The sequence below is a fragment of the Canis lupus genome, chromosome 21 (genome assembly GCF_011100685.1).
Source record: "Canis lupus familiaris isolate Mischka breed German Shepherd chromosome 21, alternate assembly UU_Cfam_GSD_1.0, whole genome shotgun sequence".
In the NCBI taxonomy this organism is placed as follows: Eukaryota; Metazoa; Chordata; class Mammalia; order Carnivora; family Canidae; genus Canis; species Canis lupus.
Window position 1 is genome coordinate 48,224,687 of NC_049242.1, and position 16,924 is coordinate 48,241,610.

Genomic DNA, 16,924 nt, shown 5'->3' on the forward strand with positions numbered 1-16,924 from the left:
AGGAAAGCAGACAGCTGTTCAGCTGCTTGGCGGCAGCAGGTGTCTCTGTGGGATGCCTTTGGAAACAAAAACGCTGGATTCTCCCGCTGGGTGTAATTTTATGTAGAGCTCTGTAGAGAATTTCTTTATGGCCACTTTCTCGCCGTTATGTAATACATGGTGGTTATTGTTGTGAAAACCGATTCTTAGGACATTTTTAGAAATCCCAAGTCTTCACGGTCATAGAAGTTTAGGGCCAATTAGGACATCTTGCACCTGTCCACAAACCTTCCAAAGGAGCATGTTTTGTATGATGATATTTTCAGTAATGTTTTATTTTACAGGCCAACACACCCTACCTTTATCTGTTTTATATATTGTTGGGCTGTGTGTCCCAGATGTTACAATTAAAATGCACATTGATATTCTTTTGCAGCCCTCATTGACCAGCCTCTAGACTGTAGACTGTGCAAAGAGGACACCATTCTATTCCCACTTCCCTTATAATAATGTTCTTTAGCCCCGAATTGGCCTTTCTCTCATGTGAGAATAGCATCCCTATTTTTCCCGTACTTTCTATGGTACATGTATGACCGCCAAACGTATGTTACCTTGGCCATATTGGTTTAATATCCCTCACTGGTAGTGTAAAATATAAATAGAGTGAGGGCATTATGCAAATGAAAAGAAGCAAAGGTAAGTTGAATTTTTAATTTATTATAATCAAACAGTCCTTGCAGCCCTGCAGCCCTTCAGTAACATCATATAACTGTACACTGTTCTTTATAAAAATTCAGATAATGTCTGATTCAAAAAAAAAAACACTTAGACTATATCCTAAATGTTTAGTGATATATGAAACTTCTTAAAAATAATTGTTGCTGCTGTTGGACCCTATGGCACATTCTAAGAGATGTCAGAAAGTCAGGCTAGCACTGCCATACCTTTCCATTGGAAGCCCTGGCTCCCTGGCATAATTCTGCATTTTGTAACTTCCTCAGTCCTGGAAGTTTCTCTGACAGTATAACTAGGTATGCCTCAACTGAAAAGCTAACTTTCTAATTTTTTAAAATATTTTATTTATTCATGAGAGACATAGAGAGAGAGGCACAGGCACAGGCAGAAGGAGAAGGAGACTCCCTGCGGGGAGCCTGATGCAGGACTCGATCCCAGGACCCCGGGGTCACACCCTGGTCTGAAGGCAGACGTTCAACTCCAGAGCCCCCCAGGTGCCCTGAAAAGCTAACTTCAGCTTGACAATCCATGGCTCACAAATACTTCCTCAGGGTGCTAGAACCAATTCTTAGCAGAAATGAAGACCAAAGGGAAGAAAGAAGAAATGGGGGAAATGTTGAGAGTCCTCACCTCTCCCCATGAGCAAATCAAATGAAACCGTTGTAGGACCCATGAAAGGATCTCATATTGTCTATTTACAAGCCACAAAATAGGGTGATTCCATTGGGGAAAAAAATCATAGAACTTAAAATGTGGACTATAATCACTAGATTATTGTAATCAATATGTGACTAATATTTTTGCTTTATTTTCCATTCAGGTGACATACTTGTTTGATAATGGAGGCACAGTCTTCTTTGCTATTTTTATGGCAATATGGGGTAAGTATGTTCTGTTACTTAATTGTTAGTCCTCATGTTCTGAGGCCCTTGCTGTGTTTCTTCTCACGCACGCACGCACAAACACACACACACACACACACACACACGTGTGTAATTCAACTCTCGCTCTGTTTGCCCTCTTCACACATTCAGATTCTTTGGGAATTTAACTCTTGCTCTAATCCTAAAGCCTGGGCCTTCCTATACTAAGGAGAACATTTTCCCTGCCAAAAGCAGGTGATGATTAAAAACAAACTGAAACATGCTAAAATCCAAATTACACTGCGTGTACTTCTGGGTGTAAAACCGATGCTCAAGAATTTTTTCATCTGCATAATATTTCTCTTTGTCTATTTGTTTAACCTATACTTTATACACTTAGAGATACAGGATCTAGTCCATAGATGATTAAGCAATGATATCTAATACATAATGACTCTTGTTCTTATTTAACATCTTAAAACTGTAGAAATTCTGTACAGGTATATGCTCTGGTTGACTTTTTTTTTCACCATGCTTCCCATTGACTGTTTAAAGCACCCAATTAATTGATTCTAAACTAACTCAGGTTAGAAGTCCCCACCCTTTGGAGAGAAGTGAGGCCTTTCCTGGTTAGAGTCAGCTTTCCTACCATTATCCTGTTAGATGCAAAGTCATTGCCAGCTTGGCACTTCCAGGGGCTGACCGTGTATGTGCTTGCTGATACAGGGAAGTAAAATGGACTAGAGTACAAATGTCCCACGCCCATTTCCTTAATTTCCCAGGAACAGAAACTCCATATAATCTCTCTCTTGTTTAAGTAAAAAATTTTTTTTAAAGATTACTGTGCCAGTTTTCCCTCAAGAGAATGCCAATCTTGGTGCAATTAGGACAACAGGGTTAATTAAGTCATCAGGCAGGGCAATCACCGTGAAGCCTTTTAGTTTCACCTGAATCCCACAAACATTTCCCACTAAGAATAAAAGAGACCAAAATACAAATTGAGGTTACTCGATAGATGATTCAGCGCAGCCAAAAACAGTAAGAAAGGAAACCTTTTAGATGATTTATCCTCTATGTTTCTGCTACTAAGTCTCATACTTTTATAGTTCTCCTTGGCACAGCCACATGACAGTGATCTTGCTTCAGCTTTTGGAAGATGGGTTTGTGAAAAGCCTAGGATGTAGGCGCTCGTTTGCCGTCAGAAGCCTTTTTCCCCTTAGTTCTATACTGAGGTACGAAGTTGAGGTATGTCATCCATAGGAATGCCGTCACGTGCGTTTTCTTGGCCTGCTGGCACAGATGAATCATTCACAGTTGAGTTGTAATAACTAGAATTCCCAAAACTCGCGTCATAAGGTTCTGGTGCATTGTCTAATCGCAGAACTAAAAAAGCAACAAAAAAAAATTATCTTATGGTGACAGTCTTGGAAGATGCATGCGCAGGCATCAACCAGACTATAGGAATTGTTCTAGATGAGTAAGTAAGTAAGGACATCTTTTGTCTGGGCTTTGCAGAGACTGGTCTTGAAGTCTTAAATAAGTATATATTTTTCAAGATACATTTCCTTTTAAGACTAAGAGAACAGTCTGACTTCTAAAGTGATTTCATTGCTGGTGGACCAAAAATAAAGGAACTAAGGGAGAAGTCACAACAAAAGCAGAGCCGTACTCTGTGTGGAGAAGGACAGACGTGTGTCTCATTGACTTTTGAATCTTGTGAACTCAGAGCCTTGTCAACACGTCCAGAATTTTTACTTCTGGTGTAAAAAAATAGCTTTTAAAAATTGAAGAGCATTAATCTTCAATCAGTGTCTTTATGGTTGAGCCAGGGAAGATGGAGATGGATGAAAACAATCTGTAAAATCTTACGTTTCCTTGTGATGGATCCTAGTTACCATGCACTTTACGGTTTTTGATTAATGGTATAGGATTGTGTTTTACTATTTCAACGAACTGCCAATTATTACTTCCTTAAAGATCTTGAATTGATCTTCAAAGAAAACTTGGTGCGTACATGGTATCTCTAAATACTAAAGCTGTGACTAATTACTAATTAGATTAGTGATTTAATTATTCAGTAGGTATTCTCATACCCTACCTATTCTTGAATTCTTCTGTTTATTGACCAGGGGCCCAGGAACCTTAGGGATTTGGGAGAGGTTTCTCAAAGTTGTCTGGAAGGAGGAAGACAGGTGGTGTGATTGAGTTATTCCCTTATGCCTCATCACAACATCTTAGATTATATCAGTTTGATTGAGATTTTGCCTGTGATTACAGACAAAGAAAAGATTCTGGGATTTAAAAAAAAAAAAAGAAGTTTGGAAACCCCTGTTGTTTGAAATCCTATCCTTTAATTTTGAAAAGTGCCACTTCTTATTTTATATGAATTGCTAGAAACCCCCCAAAATAGAATTCAGTTAAATTTACAATCAGTGGATTTGGTTCCAAAGATGAGTAATGTCAGTCATGAACTGAATTTAGTGAAATCATTAAGACTTTACTGACAGGATGTACCAGGGGCTCTTGACTATTTTTTTATGATGGCAAGAATCCAAAAAACAAAACAAAAAAAAATGATTCCATTCTATGAAATTATTTCATTTCTGTTCTAATTGGTATTAAATTAAGAACAAATCTAGTTCTTTATTCTTAGCAGATACATTTCTTATTCAGAGATATCATAGACAGATCTTTCCATCACATGAATGAAAAGTTCCTGATCTATTGTGACTTTATAGACCCAAATACACAGCTCCTTATAGATTCTGTTTTAGAGACTTGTTAAGACAATTGATGGAGGGTTCCTGTGTCTGCGTAAACCTTAGGAACTCCAAATTGGAGGAAGTCAGTGTTCAACCTACTGCTGCTAAGAGACCCAGCAATGGCAGAGAAGATGGCTGAGCAGCTACTTGCTCAAAACTGGCCACTTTTCCCTCCATAGCACACCATTATCTTCCAATTCTAGAGACATGTTTTAGGTTCTGGGATCTGGTTTATTTAAAACTAATGGTGATGCAATGAGCCACAGTTCCAACTGGTTTTAAAATTCCACCCACAGGTCCATACTTATTTTGGTGATGTTCTTTGAGAAACAGAGAGTAGATCAGAATAAATCTCTAGTCTGTTTCCATCATGTGAATCTCCAGATCCCTTCTAGATAACGTAGTGAACATCAACACCCTCATTTAATTAAAACCACTGCGAGCAAGTGAAGTTCTAAAAGTTGTTTTTACCTGGTTCATTTCTGTCATCATAAAGTCGCCGATGGGAAAATGAATCCGTTTTCCTTTTTCCACACAGCAAGTAGCCAACAAGACTAAGCAATGAAGCACCCAGAATAGCACCTAAAATGGCCCCAAATACTACTCCTGTATTTTTATTCTCTAGAGAACAAAGAAAAAATAATTAACCGATAAAGAAAGAGAAAATAATCTTTCAAAGAAGAGAAACATACACATTGGACTTTCTTTATAACAAAGAATATTTAAACAGTATTTTTAAATTAGATAATGGTGATGTGTGTGTGTGTGTGTGTGTGTGTGTGTGTTTTATGAAGTACTGAGTATTTGGGATATATTGGCAAATGTGCCTCCCAATAAAACCATACTTCGATTTTTTAATTACATTGAAATACTTCTTAGTTTTAGAACTGTCTCTTATTCTATTAACGACAGTAGTACTGAAATGCCATGTGTATGCTCCATTAAGGCCTAATTTCTACATTAAGTGCTATATTAAGTTTTTAATCAACCCTGAATGTCTAATGAATGTTAATGATGCAACGAACTATGAGCTTGTTTCGATAATAACTGAAAAGTAAAACGCTAGTGGTGGGTGATAGAAAATGAATCCACAAAATCCCAACCAAAAAGGTGTTATAAGGGAAAAGCAGTGCATCCTGATACAGGATATTTCTAGACACAAAAAATAGACCAGAGTAAGATGTTTGCAGTGTCTCGCATGTTGAGAACAGAGGTATATAGTTCTGAGTTTAAAGGAGTCCAAAATTTTACTCTATCATCCCTTTACCAAGTGCCTTACTTGAAGACTAAGTTTGTTATTAATAAACTATGCTGTCCTCCCTGAACTCATATTTAGTGTGGTGTATTTTCAGTCTTTTAAAAATTTCATGAGCATGCTATTCATTAAGAAGAAAAGGAATTTTATAAAGTCTGTAATTCTATATTAAATTCCATTTATAAAAAAAAAAAAACCTAACCTACACATTGGAAGCTTAACAGCAAAATTATTACTAAAATGAAAGGAAAGCAAAGTTACCTAATTTCCTTTTGAAAAGAAGCAATGGTGGCTGTAAGTGCTCAATATTCTTAATATGTATATTGAGTTTAGAGAGACAAAAGAGAGAGAGTATTTATTAAAAATCTTTCTGATATAGGGTCTCCTAGGTGGTTCGGTCAATTAAGCATCTGACTCTTGATATTGGCTCAGGTCATGATCTCATTGTCATGAGACTGAGCCCCATGTGGGGCTCCATGCTGGGTGTGAAGCCTGCTTAAGATTCTCTTTCCTTCTGCTCGCCCTGCCCCTCTCTTGCTCTCTCTGTCTCTAAAAGAAAGAAAACTTCCGGCTGTAGTATCCAAGTATGTCTGAATGAAAGGATGTGTTAAAATTATAGCTAAAATGAAAGTAGGTGTACATAAAATGTTTTATCTGCAGTGTTATTGTAAAGCCTAGATATCAGAATTTAAAACTTTTCCTGTACACTGACAACTTTCAAGTAGGAATTTGTATATATGATTTAGTGTTTACATCATTAATATAATCTGGAAGTAAGTTGATTGGAAATCATTGACTTCATGGAGGAAATGACTATTTTTTTTTAATTTCAGGGAAAAAAACAAATACCATATGATTTCACTCATATGTGGAATTTAAGAAAAAAAACAGATGAACATAGGGGAAGGGGGTGCAAAAGAGGGACGCAAACAATAAGAGACTTTATGATAGAGAACAAACAAGTCTGATGGAGGGAGGTAGGGGGATAGGCTAGATGGGTGATGTGCACTAAGGAGGCCACTTGTTGTGATGGGCCCTGGGGTGTTATATGTAAGTGATGAATCACTAAATTCTACTCCTGAAACCAATGTTACACTATATATTAACTCACTAGAATTTAACCAAAACTTAATTTAAACCAAAACTTAAAAAAAAAAAATGCAGGGAAATAAGAACTTGGGTAGACCTAAAAAAAAAAATGATGAATTTTTATTAAATATTAGAGATATTTACTACTCTATGTTTTAAAGTTTGACATAATCCATAAATGAAACATAAAATGTTCCTATAATACACTTTTCTTGTGATACAGCTATATTCCATTTTTATGGTGTTCATTAGGTACTAAACTCAAAATCCAGGAGGATTTCCTTTTGTTGAGTTTATTTACATTTAAAACAATACATATCCATGTTCTGTTTTCCTGTGATTGCTATGTGGTATCAGATAATTTACACATTCATGTATTTCAATCAGTTTTCATATACATGTATTTTTGGAGTTCAGTTGCATATTATTCCTAAAAGCATGGGACGTTTCAGGTAGTTTTCTCAGATTCAATGAAAATCATTACCTGGTATCTCACAACTGTACCACTACCTCAACCTAACCCACCTCTAATTTTGTCCTGCCATCTCATCACATTCCCATAGTGTAATGACTACTGCTGCCTGAAGCCCCAGAATCCCTTCACTATTTCCACTGAATATCATGGTTGCCCCCCAAAAGTGAGAACCACCTGTGCTACTGTAGTCTCTTCCTTTTCTTTTTTCCCCCCTAATATGGCACATTCCTTAGATGTAATCTGTATGACTTAGTTCAAGATGCAGTTTCACACTAGAGGAAAGTTAAATCCGTTTATATTTACCTTCTTGGGGGTCTGATGTATTTGAGAAGATTTTTGAATTATTGGTAAACTTTAAGGTGGGCTGTAGAGTTGTTGTTTCTCGGTAGGGGGTGAACCCTATGAAGCTATCATTGGATGTGGTGAGCCACTCATCTGGTTCTGTTGCCATGGGGGTCACAGTCATGGTGTTTGGTGCTGCAGGGAGGATGCTAACTGAAATGGAACTGTTGTCAGGAGTTTTCATGGTTTCACTGGCTGAAGGCCAAGTGAACTTTTCTGAAGACATAGCAGATGTAGCATTGGGAGGTGCTGAGACTGGAGGAGGATTTTCATCTGCTATCGATGAGTTCCGAGGCAATTTAGAAACAAAGCTATGGACCAGAGGAGGGTCTGTGGGAAACATAGGCGTGGGTCTTAGATTCCCAGAAAAGTTGTTTGTTGATGCATTGTTGAAGACTTCTGTTGTTCCATGGTGTTTATTTGATGGATCCCATAGAGAGGAATTACTTGCCTTGGGATTGGAGGTTTCTTTATTTTCTTTATCTGAGTTTGAATTTGTATCACTTTCCAAAGGAACAGATTCATTTTCCATTGTTTTTAAACCTGCTGCAATGCTTTGTGTTGTGGTTTTTTTTAGAATTTCTTTCCCGTGGCTTCCAATTAATAGTAAACTAAACAAATTTGAAATCAACAGAATTTTGACTGAGGTCAACATTGTAGTCTTTTCTTGTATTGGTGTTATTAAGGAGAATCTGAAAATAAAAAAAAAAAAGAAAAGAACAGACATCTGAATTATTAAAGTAGTGAGTTTTTTTAAGTGGATCTACATCTTTAAAGTGATAAAAATCTTGAGATATAATACTGAATTGATAATACCATACCTTTATTCCAAAAGTTTGTTTTCTTTGGATTATAAACTAAAACAAGAGTGAATTCTATTTTCTATATGACATTTATTTCTTCTTTCTTCTAAGGAAATGCCATGCAAAAACTTTGTCAAGCCAGATGCCACTATTGTGCTATTTCAAAGATCATTTAGCTTGGGACAAGTTGAAATACATACATATTTTTTCATATATATATATATATGAAATATTATATACGAATTGCTAGGTAAGATATTATAAAATATCTCTCCTGGAAGTGTTTACAATTATGTTCAACCTTGATGATTTTTCATTAGAGTCTGGGGGGCCTCTAAATAATCCCTCAGATTTTCTTTTGGATTTAAGTGCCCCCTCCCTGCTTAATGGTATCTTATAAGGGGGACAACTTAAATATATTTATAATACATCCTGATGTAGATTTCCTTCAGAAGCTTTTAGAAATATAATACGTCCCGTGTCCTATGCTTATCACTTTAAAAAACTCTACTTAAAAAGCAAGGCGGGGGCACCTTGGTGGCTCATGGGGTTGGGCGTCTGGCTCTTGGTTTTGGCTCAGGTCATGGTCTCATGGGTCCTGAGAACAAGCTCTGCCTCTGGCTCCGCCCTCAGTGAGGAGTCCCCTGGAAGATTCCATCCTTCTGTCCCTCTCTCTTCCTCTAAAATGGTGGGAAGAATTTCTAAAAAGCATTTTACATTCCCTGGAAAGTCCCTCCACCCCTTGACCCCCCACCCCACCCCACACACCACTGATACTGTTTCTTGATCTCGTAGAAACTACACAGGTGTTTGTATTTGTGATATCGTGTGTTTATACATGTCATTCACTTTTCCGTGATAGCCAAGAAAATGGGAGTGAGATCCTGAAACTCATTACCACACCTGGAAAACATCACTCCTCTGCTTTTGTCACATCAGATACTTCACGCGTTTTCTAACTTAATTCTTACCAAAAACAGTCAAACAGACCATGAGGAAGGGATGATCCATCCTGTTTCACACAGAACTAAATGGAGCATTAAAACTGTCCATGATGTGAGGCCAGGAGTGAAGCCTACGACCCTTGGCTTGGGGGATGGGGGGGTGATGTCAGGGTGGTGGGATGGAGCCCCACACAGGCCTCTGGCTCAGGCAGAGTCAGCCTGGGACTCTCGACCCTGCCCCCGGCCCGCCGCTCTATAAAATAAAAAAAATAGGTCTTAAGGAAAAGTATCCTAGGACTCAGAGTGATGACTGAGAGGCATTAAAGCTAGTCATCATCCATCCGTGTAAGGGAAATTTCAAAGGAATGCAGAAATTGGTTACGAGAGCATATAGAATTTAGGTGCTTCTTAGAACTTCTTCCCACCAACACTTGTTTTTAGTACAGCTTCTCCAAACTTTGTTATTTTACCCAAAACCCAAAGCAGTTTAGAACACCATTATTTTAAACCCATGGAAAAACCGGGCCTTCTACCGTACGTACCCCTCAGACACACTAGATACGCCTTTATCCCAATTTAAGAAAATCCCGACAATTGTCTATGATTCTAGGTGGACACCTGTCGCGCTTAGTTCGCACAGTAACAAATCCGAGGCTATCGTCCCCAGGACGTGCAGCTCACGACACAGTATCAGGCTGACGGCTCACCCAGCTTAACAACGCTGGCAGGTGTCTTCTCAGAAGCCTCCTTCTGTGAACTCTGGCGAGTTCACAGCCCTTTTTTATGCTAATTCCATCATCTGATTAGATTTATGAATTGCACTTGGCCACCCATTGTGTCGTCATTACACATTTGGATGGGCTTTCCCTTAGTGGCTGTCCTCGCTTCCTAGTGAAGTGGTCACCGGGAGGGGGAACAAGCAACCCTTAGCTGTTCCAGTTTTCTCGTGTTACATGAGCTTTCACTCCCTTCCCGTAACCAGAATCCACGTACCGAGAGCCAGCAAAGAGAGGGGTTTTTTTGTTCCTGATTCACTTTGTAACACTGAACCTCCAGTGGGATCTCCGTCCCCCTCACCCAGCTCTTGATGGTAACTTGAAAACCTAAGGTATGAGCACCCCAGTGGGCCCGGCCTCCTCTTACTGCCTGTGATCTGTCTCCAGGGAAAGCAGAGAGGGGGAGCAGAGAACGATGCTCGAGGTGAATCCCGTGTGCACTCCATTCCAAAAATAATAGAGCTGTGGGGGAGGCTTTGTGAGCATGGCTTTGCTCCCGCCCTCCCGGGACTGCTTGGCCTCCGCGCCTCGGGGAGAAGAGGGTCCACCTCTGGCTCAGGGCCCTTCATCTAACAGGGAGGGAAGCAGCCAGGAATTGAAACCATCCACTATTCAGAACCCCAGGCCCGGGGCTTCTGCTGGGCAAGGACTAGGAAATTCTGGTCAAATCCGACCCCATTCCGAATGGAACAAAACCCATCAAAACCCATCGTAAGCCGCAGAGGTCATGGAAGGGGCACAGAAGCTCTGAAGGGCAACGAAGGAAATCTGTGCTCTTTCTCCCTTAACACTCCTCCCGGCCTCTCTCCATCGCTGGAGTTTCAGTGTCTAAAGTATGTTGCGTTCTTGTGATGGAAAGTTGTGCTGGACGACGGGGGCCTGCCTGCGTGCACCCAGGTGCGTCGTCACCCAGCTTGCCCTGTGGAAGCAGATGGAAGCGGGAGGAAGGACAGGTGCCCAGGCGGAGGGGCGGCCGGGAGAGCTGGGGGCACCGTGTCCCCTCCGGTTCTTCCTGGCCCTTCCGGCCCCTAGGGGGGCACCCAGGGAGCAGTAATAGGGGGTGGGCATCAGAGCAGGGTGACGATCATTACAAACCTGGGGAGCTTCTCAGATTAGAATTCTTAGAGGGGAAAGAGAAAGGACGGGGGAGGATTCCCACCTACTTGGTGATACTTTAAACACAGATTCTGGACCTTTCTGCGTATATTGAACCACGTTTATTGTTTCTGGTGTCTACCAAATTTTAGAATACGCTTTCAGAGGGTGCGAGTGACATGGGTCATTATGGTTTTTTTCTTGAGTGATTACCATATGCAGAGAGCCAACGAACACGATTTTGTCGCGTTTTTGGTGTTGGCACCAGAAAGTGGTTTCACATTAGGCCTTTCGTATGCGGGCTGCAGAGGTCGGTAAGAGAAAAACAGGCATGGCCATGAAGGGGAGCAACCCCAGAGTCTGTGCATGACTTCGCTTCCCCCTAAGTGCACAAAGTCATCATTCTGTCCAGCCTTCCTGCTGCAACCGAGTCAGTCGCATTTTATATCAAGCTTTAAAAATAAGGTGGCGGCCTGGCTTGGAACAGGTGATCAACCTACGCGGGGGAAGGACCGTGCGAGCTATTGGCAAGTCCATCAAGCCCTGGGCTTTTGCATTACAGCGTTGGTTCAGGTACACTGAAGGGAGGCCGCAAAGACCTGTTGCTGCAGCGAAATACTAAACAGTCCGTAGTCCGCGCTGCTCTCAGTTGCTCTCGCTGTTTCCTATTACGGATCTTGGGCTGCAGGTTAGACAGTCGGGGACTGTTTCTCTTTGCCATAGGAGATCCGGTGTGACATTAGCCGATACCCCAGGCAGGCCAATGCGTGCTACTCTCGCGTGGCCTTTTCAACCTTGAACAGTATTTGGCTTTTCCGAAATGAAAGAGCCCCAGTAAGGGACATAAAGAGCCATGGGATGCCTCCTTCATAAGAGGGTCTTGAGAGGATGAAAAGACTCAGTGGCCCAAAAGGAGGCTTGGACCTGAGGACCTTAGGCATATCAGTTCTCTTTCATTTGGCTTAAAAAGGAAAGAAGAACAGTACTTTCCTTCAGGGAAAAACAAAACAAAAAAAAACAAAAAAACAAAAACCAGCAACAACAAATTCAAAGTTTGTGAACATAATTCTAAGTAAAAGACTGGGGTATGCATAAATGCAGGAAAAGTATATAGAATGTCATGCCCCCTGCTACTTTGAGCATTGTTCATCATGAACTCCAGTCATTTTTTTTTTTTTTGTGAACTCTTTTTTTTTTTTTTTTTTTGACATAATTAGGTGGGAGAGCATCGAGCCCAAAGGCTCAGAAAGAAAGACTGTATCCAGAATATTCTGGACCCAAATTCCCAAGCATGGGGTTCTGAGCCTCCTGTTCTATCCCACCGTTGGTGAAAAATACCTCAATGGATCTGCTAGAAAGTGCTAAGCAGTGACTCAACACCCCTTTAATCAAAGGAGTCTTACGTAGCCACAAACTGAAAATGATCTTACGAAACTTTATTTTCACCTTCCTTCCTTGCATAAGGTGCGCTTTGGCACCTGCCGTGGCCACGCGGACTCCCAGGCGGTGCCTGGCCTGCACGCGTACCACGCTGTGACCTGGATGCATACACGACACTTTGCCAGTTTTCTGGTTAATGAAACCTTTGGAAAAGATGCATAGAAGCTTGTGATCCATCGTGTTCACAGAGTGTTTTTCAAGACCTGTCATATTCCAGCACCTTGGCAGGAAGCTCAAAGCCCGAAGGCACGATTCGGAGCTCAGTGATCAAGTCGTACCCGTGCACCCCCACTTTAAACGTCGCGACGCTGTTCCTAAGATCTGACCTGAGGCGGCTCTCTCCGGTAGTCATGTACACTTTAGGTAAAGTTTGTCTTTCACTCTCGAGCTGGTTTCATCATCGAGCGAACCTGGCCATGACCCGTCAGGCTAGGTCACTTGGGGCAAGCGCCCGCTCGGAAGGCGGCTCCCCGATGAAACAGCTCCCCATTGCCGGGGCCCCCGTGGCCACTTGCCACACTGCCCCGTGCAGGTGAGCCAGCTTTGATTCTCTGTGGCAAGTACAGAAGGAGGAGGCAGGGAACAGAGGAAGGGGAGAGGGGGGAGAAGTGGGGGAGCCCGTGGCACCCAGTCCACACTTACCTCCAGGTCCTGGAGGCTGTCTCCAAGCAGGAACCCCAATATCCCAGACAGCGTCCTGGCTCGAGCGAGCCTGCCGAGCTCGGAGGGAGCGGGTGGGTCAAGTGTGACTGTCCCCCTGAGCCCGAGAGTGTGCGACCAGCAGAATGAGGCGCAGCTGGCCCGAGCCGCTGGGGTAATAGAGCACCAGGAACCTGACCGACCTGCTTCTCAGCTGGCAGCATGAAGCTATCACCTCATTCAGACCTTAAAAAAAAAAAAAAAAAAGAAGAAGTCCAACCCTCCAGGTTTCATAGGTTGGTCGTTTTGACTCTGGGGCAGGCCGGTTCCCTTGAGCAGCAGCAAAACAAGGGACATCCATGCCCCACCCTAAATGGAATGGGGGGGGAGGACAGAGCCTTTGCTAGTGTCCCCTGGTGTGTCAGGAATCTGTGGCACGTGCCGGATTCGTCCTTTGCAGGAGAGGAAACCGAAGTGCCCCCTGCCCTGCACCTGCCGCCCTGGGCGAGCCCCGAGTCATTCTCGGTGTGCGGCAGCTGCGAGGACAGGGCCCCGGGGCCGTCACAGACACGCGCGCTGCCCACCAGGCGGCCCCCGCAGGTGGCATCTGCAGGGATGCTGCGACGGGGTGCCGGACGCAGGTGGGCCCTGGCTGCCCTCAGGAGCTGGGGAAGCCCGAGAGCCTTCTGGATGAACCAGCTTCCGTGCTGGGCTCTCTCTGCTTTCGCTCTAAGTGTAGACGCTGGAGCATTTCAGAAGTGCCCAGGGAACGCCTGATTAGATGCCGGACTTGGATGACCACCCTGGCACGCTTCCTTCACTTGCTTCCAAGGCTTCTTATGAAAGGGAGCCCTTTCTGGGAGCTTCTGCGCACTAGAATTTGGGGCCTGGCGCCAAGGCCCGTTCAGCTCAGCGCGGCTGAGGTTCAGGCTTAGTTTCTGTCCTGCAAGGGGGGAGGTTTCCCATTGCTGGGAGAGAAACGAAACTGTAGCTCAAGTCCAGCAGCTTCAAACTGAATGCAAAGAATGTGCCCGGTTAATTGGCCCCGGGAAAGTACAAGGTAATGCTATAGTTTTGGATTTTCTGAAGCCCAGAGGCTCCTTCAGAGTTTGATTAAGAAAGTAAGCCAACCCCTTTGGGGGAAAAAAATGTTTACTCAAAGGAGATTTAAGCTGTATCTGCACTGGGGCGATGAAAAGCAAGTTGGTTGTAGTCAAACAGTTGGTTACTGAGCAATGGCTTGATGGAACTCGGTTGGTTGTTTTCAGATTTTCGGTCACTAGGAAAAAAATCCAGCTGACACAATATTTTCTGTCTACGTAGAGATCTGAACATGACTTGGCAGGGTTGGACGTGCTGGGCCCCGAGGGGTTTTCCTAGATATGTGTATGAATAGCATTACCACTTTCTGACTCGACCCTAGTAATTACGGCCTATGCCAGGCGCGGAAATTACCAGGTGCTTCTGCTACAACCCTCTGCTTTCGCTGCATCAGTCAAAGCTCGTCTCCCACGGCCTTCTTTTCTGGAGACTCTGCCTGTGGCCTGAGAATCCCCTTCACCAATTGATGAGAAACGACCCCAGAGATAACCCCTACTCACCCTCCCTCCTGAGCACATCCAGAAGGAGAGTCATAAAATCAGAAGCATGCATGCATTTAATGCCTCAGTGGTTACTTAGCTCCCTTAGCTGTGATCAGAAATCCTTATGAAATCACCTGAGTTGGAGTTAAAAAGTAATTTCTTGCCAAACAAACAAGTCTCAGGGAGACATTCCCAGGTATAGATGCTGTTCTAGGTAGGACCAAGCCCATGCTGTCCCTTGTTTCTTCAGAGGAACTCAACGATAAGGGACGATTAGCTGGCAATGTCGTCAGCCAGGCCAGCTGGGATGACACATGGTGCAATGCCTGCCTCATTACTTTGAACCTCCGGACGATGGTACCTTCCATCTGGCCCTCTCCCATGGCTTCACACCCAGTAAGTCTCACAGTACTTATTGGAAGAAGAAATACCTTCTCTTTGTCAAAAGTGGTGGAACTGATAACAAGTGGAGTTGCTACAACGTGAAATTACATTATGTTGTCACTGGTGGGTTTGAAAATAGAACCAGAATGCAGCTTGGGACCATGCCTCCGACAAAATTAAGACATTGTTCTGGATCCAAAATGGCATCCCTTTCATACAAATCCTCTAGCGTCACATGCCTGATGCTGACGTCACATGTAGGGAATTTGTTGCCATAAGTGAAATCCATTAACAGCAGGTTCCGAGTTTGAAACAGGATATAAATTGGATTTAGGTTTTGTCTCCCCACAGGAGCATGGGCACGCTAAGAAACAAATATTTGATTAATAATAAAATAAATAGCATCACGGTTAATATTATTTAAAGATGATATAATGAAACTCTTGAGAAATACAATGGAATTTGATAGCTGGAAAACTTCCCTATAGTTGATACCATCTGTTTCAATATTCTGTTGGAAGAGAAATCGAGGGATCATTTTCCTGAACGCTGACAATTATTTAACAGAAGCTTATATTTTTTCCTACGTCATGTCATATTGTAATATTACAATACGATCTTCTTCATTTAACAATAACTTTATGGAAAGATTTCGTTGCTAAGGACGTTCTACTACAATGCCCTCTTTTAAGTAGAAGTTGTGACATAGCACATACACGTATGCAGGTGTACATACTTGCACGCGTGCCAAAATAAACGGAGAGCCAAGGAAGGTTGTAAAACCCTGATTTAACAAACACGATAAATCACATGCAAGCTTTAATTCAACAACAGTCCTCTAACACATGTTGCATTCCTAGCTACACATTTACATGAACATGTTTGCTTAGTAAATGTCCTTATACAGACAGAAGATCAACATACAGCTGATGCTGAGGCCTCTTTCATTGTGGGAAGAAGTAAGAGGTATTATGGATACCTGAACCAATCGAAAAATAATCAAAAAGCCCATTGATATCCTTAAGAGATGTGTTCATAATAAGATCTTAGATTTCATGCTTAAAATCCATTGAATCTTGGAATAAATTCTAATTAATCATAATGATAACTCAATCCAGATTTTTTTTGAAATAAAAGCCTCATGTTTATAAGAAATTTTTAATTTATATCTTTTTCTCAATGACCTTAAATGACCATAGATAGTTTTCTATTCTAATTTTTTTGTTGTTGTTGGAAGTATAAGATAACAAACACTTCCAGATAAAATATAAAGGATAATATTCTGAGGTAGAACAGAAGTAGATTTAAAGATAAAACGGAATAATTGAAATTTTACAACAGAGAAGAGTTTATGCAATACATTTTTTAAAAGATATAAGTATAAAAGACTAATATGAGAGTCATATTTTAAAATACCATTTTTTAATAATGCACTGGAAATTATGTCTTTTGGAAATATTTACATATACGGTGAGGTAAGGTAGGCAAAGTCATTCTGTGTTGCTTGACACTTGGTAGGGCTCAATAACTATAATAATATGGTAACTATAATAATTTTTATTTAGACATTATAGAAATGAAAGCTTTGGCATCTTTGTGAACAGAAATTGAAATGGCTCCAGTCCAAGCGTGGAAACACCTGTATTGAATTAGTTTGTGTCTATACCTTGGCACATAGTAGTTGCTCAGTAAATAGCAACTGAATGAAAAATGAAATAATTCTTCTCCAATTTTAATTGATTTTTTTTCCCCGACAGAGA

General features: G+C 41.8%; 2 protein-coding genes across 8 annotated transcripts in view; one reads left to right on the top strand and one right to left on the bottom strand.

The window, feature by feature from the left end:
- The window catches only part of ANO3 (anoctamin 3), a 372,891-nt gene that overhangs the window by 304,409 nt on the left and 51,558 nt on the right, over positions 1 to 16,924 (top strand). For all 5 annotated transcript variants that reach the window (XM_038569274.1, XM_038569275.1, XM_038569273.1 and 2 more), the window contains one exon: positions 1,535 to 1,595. In XM_038569274.1, the coding sequence (XP_038425202.1) occupies positions 1,535 to 1,595 (61 nt within the window). The remainder of the gene's footprint in view (positions 1 to 1,534; positions 1,596 to 16,924) is intronic.
- On the bottom strand, positions 677 to 13,437 carry MUC15 (mucin 15, cell surface associated). Of its 3 annotated transcripts, none has more exons than XM_038569279.1 (4): positions 13,201 to 13,437; positions 7,462 to 8,192; positions 4,811 to 4,960; positions 677 to 2,867 (listed from the first exon to the last, which is right to left on the bottom strand). In XM_038569279.1, exons 1-4 carry the CDS (start codon positions 13,419 to 13,421, stop codon positions 2,800 to 2,802), a joined length of 1,170 nt encoding a protein of 389 aa, XP_038425207.1. In that variant the 5' UTR covers positions 13,422 to 13,437; the 3' UTR covers positions 677 to 2,799. The 3 variants fall into 3 exon arrangements, with proteins under 3 accessions (XP_038425207.1, XP_038425208.1, XP_038425206.1); XM_038569280.1 differs by having other exon boundaries at positions 677 to 2,864; positions 13,201 to 13,436; XM_038569278.1 differs by having other exon boundaries at positions 677 to 2,960; positions 13,201 to 13,434.